We start from the raw sequence: 24,801 nt of genomic DNA on the forward strand, positions 1-24,801 counted from the left end.
CATGAATCATGACACCGATGGAAATACATTTTACAACTGTCGCATGTCTATTAAAATTACATAAAATTGATTGATGTATTATACATCAACTAAATATACATGTAAAGTCAAACATCCACTTCATTTTTTAGTTGCTAATCACAATTATGTGTATCAGAATTCAACTAATCAACAAACGCTACTCCATCTATAACACCAAATCAAAGACTTTGTACCCCCTACAACCATATAATATGTACATGTAGTTGTTGAATAATCACCTAAACCAAACGGGTTACTAATTACGAGGACTATAATTGTCAATTGTGAAACCCAATGTCATTAAAATATAATTTACAAACCCTTCCTTTTTACAGAAAGGCTAGTTTGGTCCCCCCACATGCTCCGACAACGTATGACATCTTTAGTTATCGATAAAGAAATGAGAAATCTCCCAGACAGAATGCTTACACTTTCTATAATTTCTTCTTGTCAACTTATTAATTACAGTAGTTTACTTTTATTACATTCCTCGAGATTTATGTAAAAATTGTTCACTTTTATAAACTGGTAATTTTTCAAACTTAACTATGTATGGAATCCTGATAAGTAGGTCTAGTGGTAATAGGTCTGCCATCTTTTAGTGAAGACGCATGCTCGATTCTTACTTGGGACAGTTTGAAGGATATTTGAGTGAATGGACGAATTAGAGCTTTAATCTTGGGTTTAAACCCGGCCGGGGTTGAGGATTTCAAATTCCATCAGGTTCCCGCGCATTAGGGAGTACGGTCTCACGGCGGTCGAGGAGTCGACCTTGGAGATAGCCCCGAAAGGGTAGCTTTACACGTGAGATTATTTGTCGTTAAAATAAATAAATAAACAAACAAAAAAAAACTATATGTTGGTACATTTATCTATATGAAAGATTCACAATTTAACATGTATATTTTAATGTTAGGGTTGTTTCATTAGTTTAGTTGCAAGTAAATTTAAATACATTGTTATAATTTGTTGGACACACCATAGTAATATACAATGTATAATGTTGTAATGAATATGTTATTATAACTATTAAAAATTGTATACACAATGTTGTAATTAACTACGTATCACCAATGTATAATTAAACATAGTTATTTTAATTTAAAAATAAAAATGAAAAATAGTAATTACATTGAAACAAAAAATAAATAAACAACAAGCTGCGTCATTACTCCTTTAACATCTATAAAAGTAACAGTTTATTCATACTTGATATTGTAACGAATTTGTTTTTACAACTACTAACTATATTAAACACGCTATTGTAATCAACAAACTTTTTAGTTTTTATTAGAAAACTTTATAACAATAAAATGTTTAAATTATTTCAAATAAAGTTATTGATTTTATTTTATAAACAACAATGAATGAAACTAGATTTAAATGAAAAGGTCAACTGTATTTACTCTTTCATTTTTTCTTTTACCATATTTAACTTTCTTTCAATAATAATTTGTTACCATTTGGGACTCAACCATTAAATTATCGTCATGACTCATGATAGTATATATTTCTTCTTTCTTGTTTTTTAATAATATTTGAAACTATCACAATACCCGAGTAAGAAAAGTGATTTTAACAGCATCATGATGAGACAGAATATCAATCATTTACCCTGATTTTAACGCTCCAGACATGACTCAGCGAAAAACAACTTCAAAGATAGAAAACGGAAAACCCACTTGAGTCAAATTTTCGAAAGGACTAAACTTGTAAATAATATTAATGAAAGACCAACAAACATGTAGGCTTGATATAGTCCTGCAACAGCAAGAACAGATTCTTCGATCCCCTGGATTTTTCACCCTGTAGACCAGGGACCATTTAACAAAGAGAGTGCGTCAGTTTACACTCATTACATTTAACCCCTTATTCACCATCATCATTTCTATCACACACACACTCTCTTCTTGATTCATTCAAACCTCCACTCCATCTTTATTATTATTACTTAAGTTTCAATCCGCATTGCACTGTAATAACCGTATAATAATATTAATAATATACACCCATCGCTATGGCCTGCGTGAAGCTAGGTCCTAAATCTGACATCTTTCATCTCGATCAAACCTCTAATACCTGGTCAGTTGTTCTCCGATTTTTACGTTTTGTGGAAATTCATTCATGGGTGTTAATTGATTCGGGTTTTGATCGATACCCACATTTTAAAGTTTCGATTTTGACACTGGGTTTATGTTTATTGTTCCCAATTGTGAAATTGTGTTATGGGTTTGTGTTGATATAATGATATCCGCATTTGCATTTTGAGTTATTTTATAAATTTGATTTGTTTGGAGGGTTTAGGTCTAAATTCTTGATAAATGTTAATGTTAATGTATTATCAATTTGCATGTTTTTGGATGCGGGGTTTATTTAGAAGTAAGTTTCTTTGAAAATTGGTGTGCATTGAGTTAGAAAAACTGGGAAAAATGATATCTTGTGACTAATGATATTGGAAAATTTTAGTGAGAAGATTTTGGAGTCAAAGAGTCAAAAACAAGTGTTTTGTGCATAAAAATTGACATGGATTTCTCGTGTTTTTTTATAAAATTTAGGTAATTATATTGAAGTTTTTAAGGATTGCTAGAGTTGAGGATAAGCATGTTATGAAACTAATTATGCATTTCAAATGTTGCTTCATCTTAAAACACTTAGTTTGACTCTAGAAAGTCAAACCGTTGAAGCTCTCAAAGGATAAAGAGTATTTAAATACATGCGCGCGTTATCAGTTGTGACTATTGTGTTCTCATTTGAATGTGGCATTGTAATAGAATTTTCCAAGCACATATTGAGAAACTCAATATAGTTTTGTATGTGTTAACAACTTTTAAGATACCAAATTTCTTTACATTTGATATTTACTGAATCACTAGTGTTGGAATAATATGAATTTACAAATAAATCTTGCAGGATTTGTTCATCTGGACTTCCTAGTGATGTTACCATTCAAGTTGGAGATGTTTCATTCCAGCTTCACAAGGTATGTATCATACTCATTGTTTTATAATCGATAATCGCTCACTTTACTAGTTGTTATCCTGTAACTATATTGAATGGACACCTTGTTTGGCATAACTTGCAGTTCCCATTAGTATCCAGAAGCAAAACATTGGAAAACCTCATCGGGGATTGCTCAGATGATGAAAAAAAGATTATTTTTTCGGATGAAAAACGTTCTTTTGCTACACTTCACGATCTACCAGGAGGGCATAAAACATTTTTGCTAATTGCTAAGTTTTGCTATGGGGTCAAACTAGAAGTCAACTCAACAAATATAGTCCCTCTTCGATGTGCATCCGAGTATCTTCAAATGACCGAAGAATACGGGGAAGGAAATCTCATTGATCACACCGAAAGCTTTTTCAACGAAGTGTTTGACACATGGATCGATACGTTCAAAGCACTCGAGTCGTGTGAAGAAGTGGTTGACTTTGCAGAAAAGCTTGATATTGTTTCGAGATGCATCAATTCTCTTGCACTTAAAGCTTGTACCTTTGATAAAGATTTGGCTAATTGGAATGGAATGGAACCAAAAGATAACCCTTTTGCTACCGTCCTGTGGAATGGAATCCAAACCACTTCCACTAATCAAGATTGGTGGTATGATGATGTTTCTAAACTAAGTTTACCTCTTTACAGACGCTTCATCTTGGCCGTTGAATCAAGAAATCTTTATCAAGAACGAATAGCTGGGTCCCTCATGTTCTATGCTAAAAAGCATCTACCTTTACTCGGTAGAGAATCGACCTTTTCAAGTGGGAATCTTTCTTCTTCGTCGTCGTCTTCGTATTCGTTATATTCGAATTCGGATCAAAAGATTCTTCTTGAAGAGATAGTTGACTTACTCCCGGGTCAAAAGCAAGTGGTCCCGACAAAACTCCTTCTTCGGCTGCTAAGAACATCGATGATATTACATTGTAGTCCTTTGTGTATTGGGAATTTGGAAAAACGGATCGGGTCGCAGTTGGATCAAGCTTCCATTGAAGATATTCTTATTCCTAATATGGGTTATTCAAGCGAGACGCTTTATGAGATCGATTGTGTTCAAAGGATGCTTGATCATTTCATGGTTGCAGAGCAGGAACAGGATGAAAGTGAAATTACCGAGTCGAGTTATAATGATGACAACGATGATGAAGATGATGATGAGTTGATCGGGAAGTCTCAGTCACTTACACCAATGACATTGGTGGCTAATCTTATTGATAATTACCTTGCTGAGGTGGCGTCTGATGTTAACTTAAAGCTGGAAAAGTTTCAGTCTCTGGCTGCTACTGTTCCTGATTTTGCAAGACCAATGGATGACGGGATGTACCGCGCTGTCGATATATACCTCAAAGTAAGAAGTAACTAGCGGTGGAAATATGAACGGGTTGGGTAACAAGTCAAAATGGAGTAACTTCTGGTGCAGGTCATGTTAAGTTGACCCGCAACAGTTTTACTCCAAAGTGTTTTACTCTTTTATGAATGTAGTTAAAAATAATGCATTATTTCAAAAAAGATACGACTTTTTAATAAAACGATCTAGTCGGTTTGTTTGACCTATTTGAACCGTTAGAAGTCTTCTGTTCTACTTCCAATTACAAGGAAACGGCTGACTTTTGATGGTCAAACTGCTTAGTTTCATGAGTTTTAAAAAACACTGAATTTATCAAAATTATAGAACGAAAATGTTAGTGTACATAGCATTTTTACAATATTTACAGATTTATCATCTTTTTGCAAAAGGTTACAGAAACTTTCATACTTTTGTAGCGGAAGTTTAGGTTGTTTGACCTCAAAAGTCAATGTACAACTGAATGGTGCATTGATGTATTGCTTTTTTGATTTGCAGGCACATCCATGGTTAACCGATTCAGACCAGGAACTAATCTGCAGGCTCATGGACTGCCAGAAACTGTCACTAGAAGCCAGCACTCACGCAGCCCAAAACGAGAGACTACCGCTCCGGTTCATAGTCCAAGTCCTCTTTTTCGAGCAGCTTCGGCTGCGTACATCTGTAGCCGGCTGCTTATACGTTTCCGACAATTACAACTCACAGCCTCACTTAAGCAGCAGCATGGTCCTACCAGAAAGCGGGAACATGCACTTTTTAACCGCCAGAGAAACCGACAGGCGGATTGTGGCGGAAGACATGCGGGGCCGGGTGTCTGAGCTGGAGAAAGAGTGTTTGACTATGAAGAAAGAGATCAATAAGCTTGTGAAGACTAAAGGGATCAGTTGGCACAGTTTGTGTAAGATGTTTGGGCTCGGGTTAAGTTTAAAGTCAAAGTCGAAGGCAAAGACTCGTGAAGTCTGTGGTTCAGGCAATGACCGTAGGGTGCCGAAAGGAATAAGAGACGTCCCGAAAGGAAAAAACGAAGATCAAGAAAATGGTGAATTGGTTGATTGAGTTTAGATGGTTAAATTTATTTGAGTTATTATTATTATTTTTTTTTTAAAATTTCGTAATTGGAATATCGAAAATTCTGGGAATTAGCAGTTGTTAGTTGAACTTAATGCTGCTGTAATTAAGTTGTAGATTGATTTTGGACCATCTTAAAATGCTATTGATTTCATTTGTTTGTTTTCTGGTTTTACTGTTTGATAATAATACTGTTGCTGTAAAGTTATTTTGTTGTCCTCCTAGCTGCTGGTCCTGGATGTCATAATGTTCTTCCCGAACAAAACATCTAGTTTAAATGTTTCAAATTAGACAAAATAATAATTTTGTAACCTTGTTAATAATGTTAATTTGTTTGAATAGGCAGGCATAGTATATATATAATAAAGAACAAAATACATCAAATTATTGTACATTAAACAATTTTATATATATATGGATACAATGATTACAACAATTGTGTTAACTAAAGATAATAGCTTTGCTTGGTTAGTTTCGTTATTTCGATATAATGCATTGTTGTGCGATTGAAACTACCGAGCATTACATAACCTAACATCTTTCTTTGTGGCATGTATACCTCCCAAGTTAACAAACTTTCCAAGGAAGCACTTATGAAAATTTACATTCAACATGTTAATAACGGCCAGACATTCTCATCTTTTTGTTAATGTTAAAAATGGCTATAAACTGCTCTCGTTTTAATAATTTAGCGATTTATTTTAACAACATTACGCAACAATTGCAACGCAACATGACCTTAATGCATTGTATGCTAAACAATTAAAGAGAGGTTAGAGGAAGCAGAGGCCCAAAATAAACACTTAACTAATGCTTGTACCAACTTATTTTAGCAATTTATATTCTTTATACTAGAAAAAGATTATTCCCAATCTTCTCACCAACCTTTATATCAACGTAAACGAGTTACATTCACTATACGCTGCCAATGTTGCATTATATTGTTAATCCGACACTAAATTATTAATTAAAATTTAAGATTTCGTAGATTACCAATATTGTATCACCAATAATATTATTCTATTAAGGCTTGTAACATATGGCTTAGATGTTCTTAAGATTGCATCACCATAATTATTATCCTAATGTTCTATACAAGTTTGACAGAAGTGAAATGTAATGCAGTAGTTGCAAAGCAGAGTGTAAAAACCACATAGCACCATCAAAAGGTGAACATGATTATGATGGTACACCATTGTGGTATGGGCCACCCATGTGTGATCAAAGGTGAACAACTCAACACCTTTTTCCATCCTCATCCTCATCTTCAAATTCAATCAAATTCACTTTCCATCATTCATTTCATGCGGTGTGTAAACCCTTTTTTATAAAGCTACAAATTTTAATACCCTACCACTACAATCTTGTCAATACTTGTATCATATGCATTATATCATGCACCCTGTATCAACATATCACCAACCAATTTAAGACAAATGAAAACATAAATAAACCATAGGTGTCTTAATATTTTTTTATGTCATAATAGAACCAACCAAACCATTCACCCACAATTAACCCCCCACAATTACAAAGCTTATACCACCCAAAAAAAAAGAAGAAAAATAACCATTTCTCCTTATGTACATCACCCCCAAAAATTACACAAGGAAGAACATTTGAACCACAAAAACAAAATCAAGAAAAACCCTAACCCCCTTATCTTTCCCACTTTCACCATTTTTATACCCCCAAATCTTACCCCTTTTATTGCTTTACACATCTAAAGCACGAAAATTATCGACACCCAAAATCGCGCTTCCTATCCCCCAAAAACTTTATATCACCTTTACCTCGGTTTTGGTGACGCAAACGACCAAATAGGACGAACCGGTCGTTGCACCGAAGGGCTGCCCAAAAGAGAAGCTTGAGATCGAGTCAGCATCTCAACCATCGACGGGGTTTGATACGCTTGCACCAGGCTTGAACCATCGGTTGAGTCTCCACGAGCCGTGGCTCGTTGCCATGAGTGTGAGCTTAGCCCTGATAATATGTAGGCCCTTCCTGATGCTTCGTACATGTGCCGGCTAGCCATCCTTTCTTGCATTTCCTTGAGCTCAGCGTCGAGCGCAGCACATAACCGATCACCTGACTTAGCTGAGACTGTTTCGGACAGGACCCGTCTGCAGTTCTCGAGGGAGCATATGGCTTGTGCCAGATCACCTTCTTCCGCTGCTGTTCTTGCTTGTACCATGGCTTCTGCTGCTTGTAACCTGTTCTTTTGTCTATCAACTTCAACCGATACGACTTCTTGACCGAGACTTTCTGGTCTTTTGATCCCAACATCCACGCTGTCTAAGTTGACCGTCTCCTTAGTCAGAGGATCAGTGTAATGACACCTCACTTTCAACAGACAAGTCTCGTTAAAAGTCAACTCTTTCGGGACGTTGACCGATACAAGAAAATCCCTTTCCTCATCAGCATACAAATCTCCCACATCAATGCAACCCGATTTCCCATCTGCCATCAGCTGATTCTTGTAACTACCCGCCTTTAACGACCTAATAACAACATCAGGGTTCACACTCTCGAGAACCACTAGAGCTTCTTTGACCACAACACTTAAAAGTCCACCAATACACTGCGCAAACGCATCTTGAATCACACCTTCGGTTTCAATAAACGAAAACGTCCCGCCTGAAATCTCGGAAATCGAGTGCATAGAAGACGCATCGTGATCTGTCCCGAACCCAAACGCATGGACCGGGATTTTCATTCCCGGGTTCCCGTCGCCACCGTGGATGGACTGAGGAACGAGTAACTCATAATTTAACTGGTTTTTCCCGCCACCCGAATTTGAACTTCCGTTCACGGTATACGTGTCTTGTCCATCTGATAATAATATTATACTCCCGACCGGGTTATTCTCTCTTCGATCCTCCATCACTTTAGCACCTCTTCTTAAACCTTCAGCAATATTAGTCCCCCCATTAGCCATCAAAGAGTTGACCGCTTGGAGCGCATGTTGCTTCCCGGTATCCGACATTTTCCGAAGGGGAAAGAGGCGCCGGGCGGTTGAGGAAAACGCAATCACCGCCAGCCTGTCGGCAGGTCCAAGATTTTGTATTACAAAACCCATGGCCCGCTTTAAAAGAGCTAGCTTTGTACCCGCCATACTACCACTTGTATCAAGAACCGTGACTAGATCAACCGGGGCTCGTGGGGTGTGGTTAACTTGGCTAAAAGTCGGGCCTTGGTTTGTGTTACTAGACTTGACCCCTGAGACGGAAGCTGGAGCTTTTAAATGGATCAAAACCGTGAAATCATCAGCAGCACTGAACCGTGGGACCGCTGGAACCTCGGTGTATGTTTTGACTGATACCCGTTTCAAATTAGAGTTTTCTAACGTGGTTCGGTTTGTCAGTTTAAGGTCTAGCGGTTCGTCATCGTTAAAGACAGTTGGTTCGGGGGCTGGGAAAACTGGGGCTGCAGGATGGCGGGGGCTGTTTGGACGAGGCGGTATTGGGCGAAGCAAAACCAGATTGTCGTTTGACCAGTTTACAGGGTTTATTCGTGTTCTACCTAATGGTGGGCCCGGATTAGTGGGACCCTGCAACGGAACTTCTTTCCATTTTGCTCTGCAAACCGGACAGATTCTGTTACCGTGTTTTACGTTTGAAGCGATGCATTGGAAATGGAACGAATGTGAACATTCGGCTGTGAAAATAGCTTGACCTTCTCGTTTCATTGAAGCTAAACATATCGTGCACGTCTTCTGCCATAACAAAAAAGATATTTTTATTAAAAAATGTAATCATTCTTTTTAAAAAAAAGTATGATAATTGAACCATATCATAAAGATGAGATCACATAATTCACAAAACGACGAAAAATTTAAACTTTAAACACTGTTTAAAAAGCAGCATAAAGCCTTCATATTTTGACTTTCAAAAGTCAAATTTCATGTACTTGTTAATTTAAATTCCATTAAAATTAGTTTGATCATGTTTTGCCAAGATATTCTCTTTGTGTTAATACTTTACAAATGACAATACTTTTTTAATAAATTAAAGTAGCTATCAATTTATCCCAAAATCAAACAAATTCATATCAATTTGAAAGTCAAAACAAGATTCTAATACACAAAGCTACAAGACAAGATGCAAGACAACAACACTGATAACAAACAATAACTAAAACCCTAAACCAAGAAAAAGTTCATCATGAGAGGTTATGACAAATGTTTTCTTGTTTTCGGATTTTCTTTCGTCTTTTTTCTTGATTTATCTGTTAAATTATCAAGTTTACAAGACCTAGATGTAGATAGTCAACAAATGAGGCCATCAAAAACTCTTAAAAATCTATACTTTTCTTAAAATGGATTATATCAACATCCAGTGAAAAGGAATCTAAAGCATGAATAGTTACTAAATCAATATTTTCATCAAACATAAAACCTTTGAATGGTTATCAAATCTGCATATCACAAGTTTAATGCCTTTAGAAAAAAGTTAAAACAGTTAAAAATTTACATACACAGAACAGGTTTCAAAGCTTCAAGAATTCAATTTTAATAACAAGTTTGAAGAGTTACCAAATCAGTCAGTATTTTCATAAAGCATAAAACCTTTGAATGTCATATATTATCATATCTGAATATCACAAGTTTAATACCTTAAAAATTATAAAACTAAAAAAATACAACTTTGAAGTAGATCAACAGATGCAATCAAACTAGAAATATTAGGGTTTTATGGGTCCATTTAAAAAAGATAGTTCTGTCATAATCACAAGCAAATCACAAACTAAATGCGTTGACTCCACTGATAGTCAAACATGCAATATTGTTAAAAAAAATAGCAATATTCAAGAAAACCTTAATGAAAGTTATAAAATCTGACCCATAAAACTAATTTAAAAAAAATAAAAAAAATTAGTCATCTTTGGGAAGCTAATTTGACTTAATATTTATAAAACTAATTTTATAAAAAATAATAATAAAAAAATTAGTCATCTTTGGTAAGCTAATTTGACTTAATATTAATAAAATAATTTTACAAAAAATAAATAAAAAAGAAAAAAATTAGTCATCTTTGGGAAGCTAATTTGACTTAATATTATTCTCTACTTTTTAAGCAGCAGCACATCAAAACAAAGAAAAAAACAAAGACAAATCCAAGATTCCATTAACAGTAAAAAAAATGCAATCTTTAATAATAAAAATGACACCTTTGAAGATCTGTTGAAGCTTTTGGACAGCCGTAAGCTAGGCGACGCCGGCCGAGTCGCAGGCGCCGGAGACAACAAGACGGCGTCGGAAAAGCCATCGGAATGCGGCGGAGAATCGTCGGAATCCGCCGTGGGAACGTAAACACACAAATTAGAAGCTAAAGCCATCTTCACTTTCCTCCATTTGCTATTACCCATTATTATTTAACAGATCTGGAAGTGGGTTTTTGATAATTTGATAATATTGTTAATAATAATTGAAGGTGGCACGGAAACCGAGGTGGGTTTTAGAGAGAGAGAGAGAGAGAGAGAGAGAAGGTTGGTGTTGTTAAAGATGGTGAATTGAATGATGGGTAGGTTGTGGATTTAGCTGCTGCTGCTGCTGCTGTTGCTGTTAATGGCGGCCATTAATTGAATTGAGTTTTGATGAGAGAGATGAAGATGGGTTTGTTTCCTTTTGTGGTCTGTTATGTTGACCTGATGTTATGTGTTTGTGTGTGTGTGAGTTTAGTGAGTGAGTGAGTGAGGATGGTCAGTTTTATACCCTCTACTTCTATTCTATTATATTATTATTCTTCTCTCTCTATACATGTTTAAAAATGATAAATAAATATATAAAAAAAGTTTATGACTAATTTTGCTCATGCATAACATAACGTAATTATGTAAAAGAAGTATGAGTACAATGGGTGTATGGTAAGAGAAACGGTTCTTCGGTGAAGATTCAGGTTTGATTCTTATATTAAAATTTTGGAGAGGGTATGGATGGCTCAGTGAAAGAACACTGAGATATATGTGATCTCTTATTTAATTTTGAGGATGTTCGGGTTTTACCATTAGTGAATCTTCGAGTGATTGGGTTTTCTTCATAACTTAAGATAACTTGGATGCGTTTAAGGGCTACTTGAAGTTGTGTTGGGTCAACTGGAAATTTTCTGTTTATTGGCCGTTCAGTAAAATACAAATTAACTACCTCTATACTCAAATGAGTCTTTCTATGACATGATTTCAATTGTCTATACATATTTTGACAAGACTTGACTTACATAATAACATTATCAAAAAAGAAAACTCGTCACTTAAAGTTTTTGTTTCAAATATGAGACCTTAAAATCTTGAACTTTAGTTATCAGCTCATGCCATTTGACTATAAGCTCCCAACTACAAATATATTGCTTAAAATGTAACTCTCGTGCTGTGTTATTATTATGGTTATGTGTACAAGATGTATTGTGAAAATATAAAATAGTACATGTGTAAATGTTTAGGTTCATTAAATAGTGAACAGTAGCACCTTATTTTTTTATCCCTGGAAATTTAATACTAGAGGACAAGATATAAATTGTTTAGGTTCATCAAATGGTAAACGATGTTACGAGATTAAATTGTTTTTTTCTTTTTCTTTTCTTTTTTTTCTTTTACTCATAAACTTATATGAACCTTACTAAAGAATTTCTTATTTTAGTTTCTTATAGCTGGTGTTTGGGAAAGTTAGGTTTTTTAAATGTATAAGATATAAGTTATAACTTTGTAACTTATAACTTATTTCTTAAATAAGTTATAAGGAGGTAAATAAGGAATCCCAAACACCCCCTAAGTCACCATTTGTGCATTTAAATTCCTTACCACAAAAATCAACTTGACATCGCCTGAAACCTGATACTACCGCAACTAGCTCCTACTTCTTTTTAAAACGACATAATTTTTACACTCCATATGGTTTGAACCTATGACCTCCTGTTTCGCACACTTAACTATATAACGAAAGTTTGCACCGTGATATCCATATCAAATTTGCATAATCGCATGAGACTAGTAAACATCCATAGGCTCAGGTGATGCACCGCATATTGCATATCAATAAAACACAAGTTTACACATCTTTTTATAGAGCCACTCATGTTAATGTTTAAACAAAGCATTCTCAATAATCCCTCTTAAAAGAGTTATCGAAAACATATCCAAGTCGCATGTCATCAACATCCATCTATCTTTTTCATTCACGAGACTACAACTAATAACTATATAGTAACAGTGTTTGAAGAAACACTAAGTGAACCCTGGACAGATTATAGATAATCTGGGGTTTAAGTAATGTTTCCCACGGATGAGATCTAGCTGAGAAGGCTGTTCTTCAGGAGACCTGCAAAACAAACACCGTAAGCTCGTCACTGAGAAGGGGGGGGGGGGGTTCCTCCTTGTGACCACCCTCCGGCGTGAGAATCAGACTAGATTGCTCTGAATATAAGTGTATATTAAGAGATTGCTAGATAACTGGATAGCAGATGATCTTACCATTCCAAGATGTTGGAGTATTTATAGCCGAAGGTAGGTTTCCAAGCAGGTACAGCCGGCTGAATAGTATTCCTGTTCTACCAACAGTGGATTATGCACAGGCCATACTGGTTGGTGGATAAGTTACGGCCAACAGTAACAAAGTCGGCTGCACTATTCCACCAACTGTAGATTATGCACGTCCCACCTACTGTGGATTATACGCAGGCCATGCTGGTTGGTGAATAGGTTACGGCCAACAGTAACACTATTCTACCAACTGTAGGCTACGCACGTCCGTCAGTAAGAGTTGGTGAGTAGGCAGCGGCTAATAGTGACAAACAGTACTAGAGGGTGCTCCTCCTCGTACTGTTGTCGGTGAGCTGTCACCTTGTGATTGGCTCATGGGTTGTTCTGGTCAGATCGTCTGTCCTATCCATACCTTGGTAGGTATAGTACAAAAGATCTTTCAGAATCATACGGACTGGCTCATTTTGGCGGGATTGTTCCCGCCTTGCTCATTCCTTCATGTGACTACTGAAGTAGCTATTGCCTTGTGCGTGTAGCCCTGCTGTCTGCGGGTAGCCTTCCCTGATGGCTTGTATCCGCAACTGCGGGAACAGGCGGGGTACTTCACCATTGGGAGGCTTTCCATGCGTGTACAGCTTGCGTACTGCGCGTAAGATTCTATGAGCATGGTGGGTCCTGCGGGAGCAGAAGGCCTTTGCGCAGACGTCCCTATTCAAGGTGAGTCTTGCGGGACCAACTGGTCTCTGCTGGGACCTACCTCTTCAAGTCCCCCCAGTCCAATGTTCTTCTCATGAATGTTTAATAAAGTGAGGTGAACTTTTGGACTTTAAGCAAGGGGTTTTGAAAAGGGTTTTTAGTTTTAAGGTTCTCCGTGGGGATTCTTCCCGCGGGTTTCCTAATGTCACTTGCAAAAATTCCCGATTTTTTTGCTTGATCTTTGGGTATGATGCGGGTAGGTATGTAACCTTCTAGCAAGTCAGGAGCGTTGAGTCTCACTTGTGTGGATTCTCCTTGAGGTTTTAGTGGTTTTGAACATAGTGATCAATTATGTTTAAACCACCAATTCCATCCTGGAGCCTCAAACAATGTAGTTCTCGACGTTCCCGCTATGCGGGGATGTTATTTCCGTTTCCGCAAGCATTGCCCAGAAGATCCTTCTTGGTTTCAATTCCCTGCGGAGCGCTAGGTATGTGAAGGGTTTTGCCTTAACACTGTACCCGCGCTTGTCTTACGGTTACTTTACTTTCAAGGTACCCCTGGCGTCAATTCCCTGCGGGTGCTAGGTATGTGAAGGGTTTTGCCTTAACACTGTACCCGCACCCGCCTTATAGTTTGTTGCCGGGGTTTTCTTGGCTTCAATTCCCTGCGGGTGCTAGGTATGTGAAGGGTTTTGCCTTAACACTGTACCCGCATCCGTCTTATGGTTACTTGGTTGCCAAGGTAAGGGGTGTTTTCCCGCTTAATTTTTTGAATTTTGAATTTTAAAATTCGAAAGGTTGGTGAGGATAAGAACAGTCCAAACATCTGAAACGTCGTGCGACGGTTTCTTCTGACTGTGTCAGGACGTGCAGGAAGTTATGGTGACGTGACAGTACATGGTCATTCCAGACGCTTTTTCAGGCGCGTGGGCGCGATTTTTCGGGCGCGTGGCCGCGAAATTTCTGGCACGCGTCCTTTTTACAGCTGTTGCCAGCTTGCTTTTTGCCACGCGTCATAGTTTCATTGCACCCTCGATTTCTCTCTCCTCCGCATTAAATTCACCGCATTAATTGCGATTAGTATATAAAGGGGGAGAGGGTCCTTTTTAATTCACACCTTCACCCTTCTCTTCTTCTTCTTAGCGATTTCCGGCAAATACTCCCCTTTTCAGGCAAGCATTTTCCCGAAATCGCTTTCTTTCTGCAAGATGTCTTCACATGATCTCGAGTCTACCACCGATGACAGGAGTACTGCTGGCGAGTGCCAGTGTGCTCTGCCCGGCGATCAGTACCGGTATGTTGTTAGGAAGTTCATGCTCGATCCTCTCGAGCCTGAGTTTCCTGAACCCCATCAGACCGTGTACGATGCCCCCAGTGGCAAGATCGGGGTATATGCTGCATTCTTTGTTTATGGGAACCTTAGGTTCCCATTGACAAAGTTTGTTTACCGTGTCCTCGAAAGGCACGGTGTTCATCTGACCGAGCTGCACCCAATGGCGATCGCGAAGATTCGCCACTTCGAGTGGGTGTGCCGGATATTGGGTGTTGAGCCCTATGTGGACCGCCTGATGACCTTCTATACTTGGAGGTGCATCCAGGGGTGGTACACCCTGACAACCCGGATCAAGGGTTTGAAGAGTTGCGCGACCGAGCGCAGTCTCCGATCGTGGAAGCGGGAGTTCTTCTACATTTCTGCCCGCGCCGTCCCCATTGCCATGAAGTTTAAAAATGGCCAAGCCATTCCGAGCCACCACGCCACCAACTACCAGGAGGCGGAATGGTTTGCAAAGATATCCCGGGTCCAATCTCCGGTTTACCGGTTTGCGGAGTCCGGGATGGTGATGCTGGGGATGAGCCGGGTATGGAAGGAGGCGTCTCAGGTTCCCATCCTTCTCGAATACGGTTTGAACTCTACTCCTTATGGTATGTCTTGTCTTTCTTGCTGATATGAGTTTGTCTTCTAACTGTTTCTTTTCTTTCAGAGGGGAACAATTTGGAGTCGCTCCTGTACCCGCAGGAAGCTGACGGTCCCGTGCGGGTGGGTACTCGTGCTCTTGACGAGAACGAGTTGCCCATCCTGGAGCAAACAGCGGATCGGTTTGTGGAGGTCTACCCGCTGGGCCACGAGATCCTGAGCCACCGGCGGCCAGGTAAGGCGTTATTCTCTCCTCCACCCCTCAGTGCTGTACCCGCTGCTGGAATTCCTTACATCCTGTCTTCTTCTGAGGAATCCGCAGATGGTCCTCCGTTAGTGCGGAAGAAGAGGGCTGCCGGCGGGAAAGGGAAGGAGAAGGCGGCCTCTACAGCCGATCCGGTGCTCCTATCTGACACTGAGTCAGATAGTGAAGAGGTGGCGGGGAACCCCGGTGGTGAGAAGACCACTGTTCCGGAGGCTACGACTGTTACCTCCGGAGAACCAATGACGACGACGGTGACCGGCATCAAGAGACCGGCTCCATCGGGTTCGTCCCCGCCCGTCCGTACGTTCAAGCTCAAGAAAACCCGTAAGTACAACTCTTGGCTTTTATCTTCGTAGTTTAATCTTCCAAGTCTTTTAACACTTTTCTTCTTTACGCAGGTGTGGATGTTGGCGCATTCCAGGGTGAGGGGCCGAGTACTACCTCTCCGCCAATGACGGTAGGCTTGGTCAGCCTACCTGAGGCATCGACCCAGGCGCCTGCGCCTGCTTCCGCTGGTTCAGTTGCTCATTCTGAGCCGACTGTTCCAGCCGAGATGACGTCACCGCCGGCTGTGAGTGCAATTTTTACAGCATCCTTCACAGAGCCGGCGGTTACTTTTGCCGCGGATTCTGCGGCAGCGACCGCGGCGGCGACCACGGCGGCTGCTACTATGCCCCCGGCAACGACGGCCGGTCCCTCAGGTACGCGTGGGGCTTCTCGCATCTTTCCGCCACCTTCCCATCTGCCTGACCTCTTGGATGGATTTCCATTGGGTTCAGGTGATGGGTTCGGCGGCTATCGGCCTGTAATTGACCCTACAGGTGCGTAGGGTTCCTTTGGCCCTTTTTCACTTATATATTTTTTCATCTTTTCCTAACTGCTTTTTGTTTTCTGCAGTTTCGGATTCGAATGAAGTGTATGTTCCGCGATGGAACATACGCCGTGGAACAACCCTTCGTACCCCTGTGGAGTGCGTGGAATTGGCTCGCCACGCTGCTCCCCATGGTGCGTTGGGGGAAGCCATGGCTAGCTACCAGGAGGGTAGGCTAACCAATGAGCTTCGGGTTCTCCAAGCCCGGATGCAGCCGCGCGTCGAGCTGCTTTGTCGTGAAAACGACAAGTTAAAAGCAGCTCGCGCCAAGGAAGTATCTCAAGCGCGGGCTCTTCGGGAGGAGAACCAAAAGTTGGCCGCAGCTGCTGCAGAGAAGGAGAAGGCCTTCAAGGCCCTCGAGGTTGAGGTTCAAGCGCGACTCGAGGCCCGCTCCAAGGCTGCCCAAGCTGTTAACGAACAGCTTCGGCTGGCTAAGGAGACTGCGAGGAACGCAACCGAGAGGGCCACCAAGGCTGAAGCCGTTGCTGAGCCTTTACGCGTGGAGAACGAGGAGCTCAAGGCCAAATTGGAGGCTCTCCAACGTGCTCATAATGCCTTGGCGATGGAGGATGCCAAGAAACTTCAAGAGATCCTGGACCAGAGGGGCGTGCTTGATCACACCGAGCGGAAGCTTAAGGGCGTCGAAGAGGCTGCCGCAAAGGAAGTGCTACTTGCCAAACTTAACAAAAGCGAAGCCGAACGCGCCTGCACCCAAGCTCAAGCCGCCCTTAAAGAAGCTCTGGTTGCCAAGGAATGGCTTCTTCGAGAAGCGTTGTCTCAGGTATGTCTATCTTCATGTCTTCACGCTTATCTTTGTAATTAGGGTGTTTGACACTTGTATATTTTCTTATGTAGGTTGTGCATCGGGTCTTCTCAGAGACATCTTACGATGATGCAATGAGCGCAGCCCTCAACGCTTCTCACGAGGATGGGGAACGGGTCGGTTTCCTGCTTGGTCTAGGGTTTGTTGAGAAAGGCGTCCCGCCATCCAACTTCCCTTTGTACAATGTAGATACCGAAGCCATATATGACCAAGCAGTAAATCAATACGCCGCCTTCCCGCATCCGGTGGTGGAGAAGGTGAACCAAGTAGCTGCTGCTGATGATGGGTTAGCTATCCTTAAAGCTTTCCTTGAACCGCCCCGTTCCTCTGATGGAGCGGGTCCAAGTGGAAGCGGCCCTGAAGCTTGATCCCGAAGATCCCTTCCCATTGCTAGGATAGTCTTGTACGGATGTATTTATTTTTCTTTTCGTAGGCGGGTAGTTACCCGGCCATTCTTGTAATAATTTATTTGTGAAATATAAATCTTTTTGCGTATAAGATTGTTATTTCTTTCTTTGGGTTCCTTCCTTTATAAACTTATGACTTGCATACTTAGTTTAAATTAGCAATTTTCCAAGTGTTTAGAATAAGTTAACCTGTTGAACGTAGTTGATAATGGGTTAAAGTTTTGCTTCCTCTTTCGTGATTGTGCAGGTAGAACCGTCACTTGCACTTAGTAGGATGGCTAAACTTTAACCTTCATCTGACCTGCGTGTAGGTTTTCCTCATCTTTTGAGGATAAGTTAACCTTTGAACGTGGTTGATAATAGGTGTGAAGTTTTGCTTCCTCTTTCGTGATTGTGCGGGTAGAACCGTCACTTGCACTTAGTAGGATGGCAAAACTTTACCCTTATCTGACCTGCGTGTAGGTTTTCCTTATCTTTTTTTTTTTTTTTTTTTTTTTTTTTTTAGGATAACCTTTGAACGTGGTAGATGATAGGTTGAAGTTTTGCTTCGTTGTTTGTGATTGTGCGGGTAAGACCGTCACTTGCACTTACAAGGATGGCTAAACTTTACTTACATCATACCTGCGTGTAGGTTTCCCTTATTTTTAACGTTGTGTTTATGCGGGTTTTGCCGCCTTCCACACGTAACGACTTACTTCTCCCCGTTTATGCGGTAAATACCGGCACCAGTGGGAAGTTCATAAGGATAAAGGTAAACACATTATGAAAGGAGAATCATTTCCATTAGAAGTGGCTCTAGGCCTTTACAAGTTTTGGAATTGATCTACATATAACATTTGCATAATTGAGCTCCATTCAATGTTCTTGGGATGGGGGTGCCATCGAGCCTTTCGAGCCGATATGCGCCCTTTCCCAGGACTTCTTTGATAATGTATGGCCCTTCCCAAACCGGGGCCAGCTTTCCCGGGCGCTCTTGGTTTGAAGCCTCGTTGTTACGCAGTATGTAGTCTCCTATCTTGAAGTTGCAGAGTTTTACCCGCGTGTTGTAGTACTTTTGCATTTGTCGTTTGTAGTTCTCTTCACGCACTGCGGCTAAGTCTCTGCGTTCCTCGGTTAGCATAAGATCCAACCGTCTTTCCGCATCATTGTCTTCTGGCTGAATCAAGACCCTTGGCGAGGGTAGACCAATTTCGACCGGGACCATGGCTTCAGTGCCATAAGTGAGGCTGAACGGGGTTTCTCCCGTACTGGCCTTCTTCAGCGTTCTGTTTGCCCAAAGGACGTGCGGAAGCTCGTCCACCCAGCCGGATCTGTGTTCCAAGAGTCTTTTCTTTATGCCATCGACGATGCTCTTGTTTGCTCTTTCCACCTCACCATTACCTTGCGGGTGTGCCACTGAGGTAAAGGTGTGGGTAATTTGAAGTTCTTTTAGCCATTGTTGTAGCTTCTTGTCAGCAAAGTTGGTGCCGTTATCGCTCACCAAATTCTGTGGAAGTCCAAAACGACAAATAATAAATTCCCAAATAAATTTTTTGATATGCTTCGCGGTTGTTTGGGCTAAAGGTTTTGCTTCTATCCACTTGGTGAAGTAGTCGATGGCTACCACTAGGAACTGAACATTTCCTGCTGCTGTAGGAAATGGGCCTGTCACATCGATGGCCCACTTCTGAAATGGCCATGAAGAAGTGACTGGAACCAGTTCATTCTTCGGGCGGTGCGTGTTGGGTGCGTAAAGTTGGCAAGACCTGCATTTTCTGATGTATGCCAGTGCATCCGTATGCATCCCCGGCCAAAAGTATCCCGCGTTAATTAGCTTGGCTACAACAGCGCGAGGATGTAACACCCCGACCAAAGGCGGATTATACATCGGGGCGCCACATATTGCTTCATTACTCGCGACACTATTGGTGTCAATATTTATTAATACACATTTTATCGCGCACGCGCAGCGGGGAAAATAAAGAACATAAATCAAACATAAATTAATATATTATAAATTATAACATTCGAACAACATTAACTTGTCTTGATACATTTTAATTCTAGGTCCAAAAGTGAAAACGTCCTACGTGTCCACAAGCTCCAAAACAGCTACTGCAAACCTGATCATGTGTTAAAATAAACGTCAAACACTTGCGTGTTGGTGAGAAATCAAGTTTAATACAATACATAGAAAATCATAAATCTGCGCGCAACATGTGTATGTCTGGTTTTCAACAAGGGTGTAATCTGATTGGGACCAACTCTAAGAGACAAGACTGCCAGTGCTCTCAATTGAGCTCACAAACAAGACTAACTGTGCAAGTGTAACAAAAGAGAAAATCATAAACGAATGTTCTCCCGTGTTCATCTAATGGTACCATGAAAACTGCGGAATAGACCGACAAGACGGTTAATGATCCACACATACAAATAAACAGCCAAGTCTACGTCCTCAACACATGGGATACTGCGCGACTAAAGTTCATAAACAAGTTTAAGACTCTAAGTTTGTATGAACACATGAACATCCCAAAACATTAAAAGCAAAAAGGGATTAGGTACGAGATTACTCACTTGATAATCGGTGCGGTGTAAGGTAAAGCAAGAACCAACTTTAAACAAGCACAAGATAACCTATAATTAAAGATTATTGTTTTAATGATTGGTTTTAAGTCTTGATTACAAGTTAGCATAATTAATAAGTTATTAAATATAGTATATTACCGGAAAACAGGGCAGAGGAGAGGAGAAAACGGAGGCAGAGAGGGAGGCGGCAGAGAGAGCAAGGAGGAGGTCAGGGGAGAGTAAGTGTTTTGTGTGTGTAGTGTTAGGAAAAATAATACTATTATTTATAGAGAAACCCTAGGAGACATAAATCCAGAAAAAAAGGGAAAAGATTCCAAGACAAACAGAACAAGACAAAACAAAAGATAACAAAAGATATCAAAAGATATGGCAGCTGCAGGGGGCAAGATAAAGCTGTCAGGGAACAGTAAAAAAAAAGCATGGGCGGTTCAGATAAAGGTACTGGTCAAGCATGGCAAAAGCAGATCTCAAAAGATAATGTCAGTCACTTTTTCTACCAACCAATGGGGTTGGTACGCATGCTGCGCCGAAAGTAACTATTCAGACATTAGATAGGTTAGGTCAACAGCTCAGAGGAAAAGACATTTACAAAAGCAAACGGCTAGAATAAACAGAAGATACAAGGGTTAAGCGCGGGAAGGCTGAGTGCACGAGCGCGAAGGCTGGCACAACAATCCTTAGCGCACTGCGGGAAGAATCACATCCTTAGCGCGCTGCGTGAAGAACCTGGAATTCTAAGCGCATCGCGGGAAGAACATACATTCTTAGCGCATTGCGGGAAGAACATGCATTCTTAGCGCGCTGCGAGAAGAGTTCTCTTCACGCATCGCAGGAACAAGATGTCTTCACGCAGGCTTCCATGTAAGGAGTCTGGCGCGTGGAGCTGCGCAGACAACCTTAGGCGGGAAGGAACAAAGGACAAGCAAAGAGTTAGAAGAAAGAGGGAAACAAGGCGTAAGGGCAGGACGGCGACAAGAGGGAAAAGAAGGCGGAAAGAGAGGAGGAGAGGGACGGGACGGCGGAAAGAAAGAGAGAGAGAGGCGGGAAGGAAATATGTATTATTATTATTAAAAATAAAATATAAGTATAAATAAATATTAAATCATAAAAGAAAGAGATCGGATAAGGGAAACGGGTACCTGGGTCGGGTCGGATCGGGGCAGATGTTACAGTCTCCCCTACTTTAAGAAATTTCGTCCCGAAATTTATCTCGAAGTAGGTTGCGCAGAGAACAGGTGCGGGTACTTGATCTTCATTTGATCTTCCCTTTCCCATGTAAACTCGGCTCCGCGCTTGGACTCCCAGCGAACTTTCACGATAGGGATACGACTGCGCTTGGTTTGCTTTACCTCGCGATCCATAATCTCAACAGGCTTCTCAACGAAATGCATAGTTTCATCAACTTGAACTTCATCAAGTGGAATGTGAAGGTTCTCGTCAGCTAAACACTTCTTGAGATTGGATACATGGAACGTTGGATGCACATTACTGAGCGCGGGCGGCAGGTCAAGTCTGTAGGCAACTTTTCCCACACGCGCGAGAATCTTGAATGGACCAACATAACGAGGAGCAAGCTTACCTTTCTTCCCAAAGCGGACAACACCTTTCCAAGGCGACACTTTGAGGAGAACAAGATCACCAACTTGAAATTCGAGAGGCTTTCGCCTACGATCTGCGTAACTCTTCTGTCGGCTTCTGGCAGTCAGCAGATGATCACGGATCTTGGCGATTTTATCGGTTGTCTCTTGAACAAGTTCGGGTCCTGTGATTTGAGTTTCACCCACTTCGCTCCAACAGATCGGGGAGCGGCACTTACGACCGTAAAGTGCTTCAAATGGGGCCATACCGATACTGGAATGATAGCTGTTATTATAAGAGAACTCGATCAAAGGCAGGTGCGAATCCCAATTACCTCCAAAATCAAGAACACAAGATCGGAGCATATCTTCAAGAGTTTGAATAGTTCGCTCAGACTGTCCGTCAGTCTGAGGATGATATGCCGTACTCATGTCCAAGCGAGTTCCTAGCGCAAATTGGAGAGATTTCCAAAAGCGAGATATAAAACGGCCATCGCGATCGGATATGATGCTCAAAGGAGTACCATGGCGGCAGACAATTTCCTTGACATAAAGCTGCGCGAGTTGCTCAACACGGTAGTTTTCACGAATGGGCAGGAAGTGAGCAGACTTAGTCAAACGATCCACTATTACCCAAATGCTATCATGTTTACTTGTTGTCAAAGGTAACTTGGTAATAAAGTCCATCGCTACACATTCCCATTTCCACGTAGGAATTTCTGGTTGTTCGAGCAAACCAGATGGGCGTTGGTGTTCAGCTTTCACTTTAGAACAAGTCAGACATCTAGCTACGAACACAGCAATATCCTTTTTCATACCGGGCCACCAATAAGTATTGCGCAAATCCTTGTACATCTTATCAGCGCCAGGATGAATAGAATACCGAGATTTGTGCGCTTCACTCAGGATATCTGCGCGAAGATTCTCATCGAAGGGAATCCAGATGCGATTGAGATAGCAGAGAATTCCACTCAGATTAGGGACAAAGAGTGCTTCCGCGCCACACGCTAACTCGGCGCGAAGGTTACCATTACTGATGGATGCGCGCTGCGCGTCACGAATACGCGATTCAAGGTTGCTTTGAATCGGCGCGAAGTGAAGCTGGGTGCGCGGCAAGATACAGTTAAGCTGGCAGGGTTTTCGGCTGAGCGCATCGGCTACCACATTAGCCTTACCAGGATGATACCGGATCTCACAATCGTAATCGCTGATGAGTTCGTTCCATCGGCGTTGCCTCATGTTAAGTTCCTTCTGATCAAAGATATGCTGAAGGCTTTTATGGTCAGTGTAAAGGATACACTTAGTACCATAAAGGTAGTGTCTCCAGATCTTCAAGGCAAAAACAACTGCACCAAGTTCGAGGTCGTGAGTTGTATAATTCTTTTCATGAACCTTAAGTTGCCTTGATGCGTAAGCGATAACCTTGCCTCGTTGCATAAGAACACAACCGAGACCTTGGTTGGATGCATCGCAATACACGACAAAATCATCATTACCCTCAGGTAGCGCAAGAACAGGAGCTTCACACAACAAACGCTTGAGCGTTAGAAAGGCTTCTTCTTGCTTCGAGCCCCAAATATACGGTTTACCTTTGTGCGTCAGAGCTGTTAAAGGCAAAGCGATCTTCGAGAAGTTCGAAATGAAGCGCCGGTAATAACCAGCTAAGCCCAGAAATGAACGGATCTCAGAAGGAGAGGATGGCGTAATCCAGTTCTTGATTGCTTCAATTTTGGATGGGTCGACATGAATACCCATCTTGTTCACAACATGGCCAAGAAACTGTACTTCATCAGACCAGAATTCACACTTGGAGAGCTTGGCAAAGAGCTGCTCGGCTCTAAGCTTTTGCAACACCAACCGAAGATGTTGCTCGTGCTCGGCCTTGGTCTTAGAATACACCAGAACATCATCGATAAACACAATCACGAATTTATCCAAGAAAGGCCTACACACCCGATTCATTAGATCCATGAAAACGGCGGGTGCGTTGGTTAAACCGAAGGACATGACCAAGAATTCAAAATGGCCATAACGAGTTCGAAAAGCAGTCTTCGGAACATCTTCATCGCGGATGCGCAACTGGTGATAACCAGAGCGGAGATCGATCTTGGAAAAACAAGAGGCACCTTGGAGTTGATCAAAGAGGTCGTCAATACGCGGTAAGGGATACCGGTTTTTAATGGTGAGTTTGTTCAACTCGCGGTAATCAATACACATGCGAAACGATCCATCTTTCTTTTTAACGAACAACACCGGAGCACCCCAGGGCGAAGAGCTAGGGCGGATGAATCCTTTAGCAGTCAACTCTTGAAGTTGGCTGGCCAATTCTTGCATCTCAGCGGGCGCAAGACGATAAGGAGATTTAGCTACGGGGGAAGCACCAGGGACAAGATCAATACGGAACTCGACTTCACGAGCGGGAGGGATACTAGGAAGATCATCAGGAAAAACTTCAGGGAAATCACGCACAACAGGGATATCGCGAAGCTTCTTCTCTTCAGCAGGTTTAACCACATGGGCTAGAAATGCAACACACCTTTTCCGCATGAGCCTACGGGCTTCGGCGCAAGACATAAGTTTAAGACCACTGGAGGGTTTTTCGCCGTAAATATGAAGATCACCATTTTCTCGAGGTATGCGAATCAATTTCTTGGCGCAAATAACTTCGGCGCGATTCTTCGAGAGCCAGTCCATACCAATGATAACATCAAAGCTTCCAAGAGGCATGGGGATGAGGTCGATTAGAAAATCGTTTTCGTTAAGGTTAAGCGTACAATCT

The 24,801-nt window shown here is 41.3% G+C and overlaps 2 protein-coding genes across 2 annotated transcripts; one reads left to right on the forward strand and one right to left on the reverse strand.

Moving 5' to 3' along the window:
• The first annotated feature begins 1,766 nt into the window (after positions 1-1,766).
• Positions 1,767-5,599, forward strand: LOC143632824 (putative BTB/POZ domain-containing protein At5g13600). Its single transcript, XM_077101244.1, has 4 exons — positions 1,767-2,103; positions 2,932-3,001; positions 3,104-4,360; positions 4,856-5,599. The coding sequence occupies exons 1-4, from the start codon at positions 2,039-2,041 to the stop codon at positions 5,411-5,413; spliced, it is 1,950 nt and encodes a 649-aa protein (XP_076957359.1). The 5' UTR covers positions 1,767-2,038; the 3' UTR covers positions 5,414-5,599.
• Positions 5,600-6,906: 1,307 nt separating this feature from the next.
• Positions 6,907-11,094, reverse strand: LOC143632825 (E3 ubiquitin-protein ligase WAV3-like). Its single transcript, XM_077101245.1, has 2 exons — positions 10,595-11,094; positions 6,907-9,140 (listed from the first exon to the last, which is right to left on the reverse strand). Exons 1-2 carry the CDS (start codon positions 10,790-10,792, stop codon positions 7,215-7,217), a joined length of 2,124 nt encoding a protein of 707 aa, XP_076957360.1. The 5' UTR covers positions 10,793-11,094; the 3' UTR covers positions 6,907-7,214.
• Positions 11,095-24,801: the final 13,707 nt, after the last annotated feature.

Source organism: Bidens hawaiensis, unplaced genomic scaffold, assembly GCF_021521415.1.
Source record: "Bidens hawaiensis isolate Kalapana, Puna unplaced genomic scaffold, B.hawaiensis_p1.1 tig00006534_1, whole genome shotgun sequence".
NCBI lineage: Eukaryota > Viridiplantae > Streptophyta > Magnoliopsida > Asterales > Asteraceae > Bidens > Bidens hawaiensis.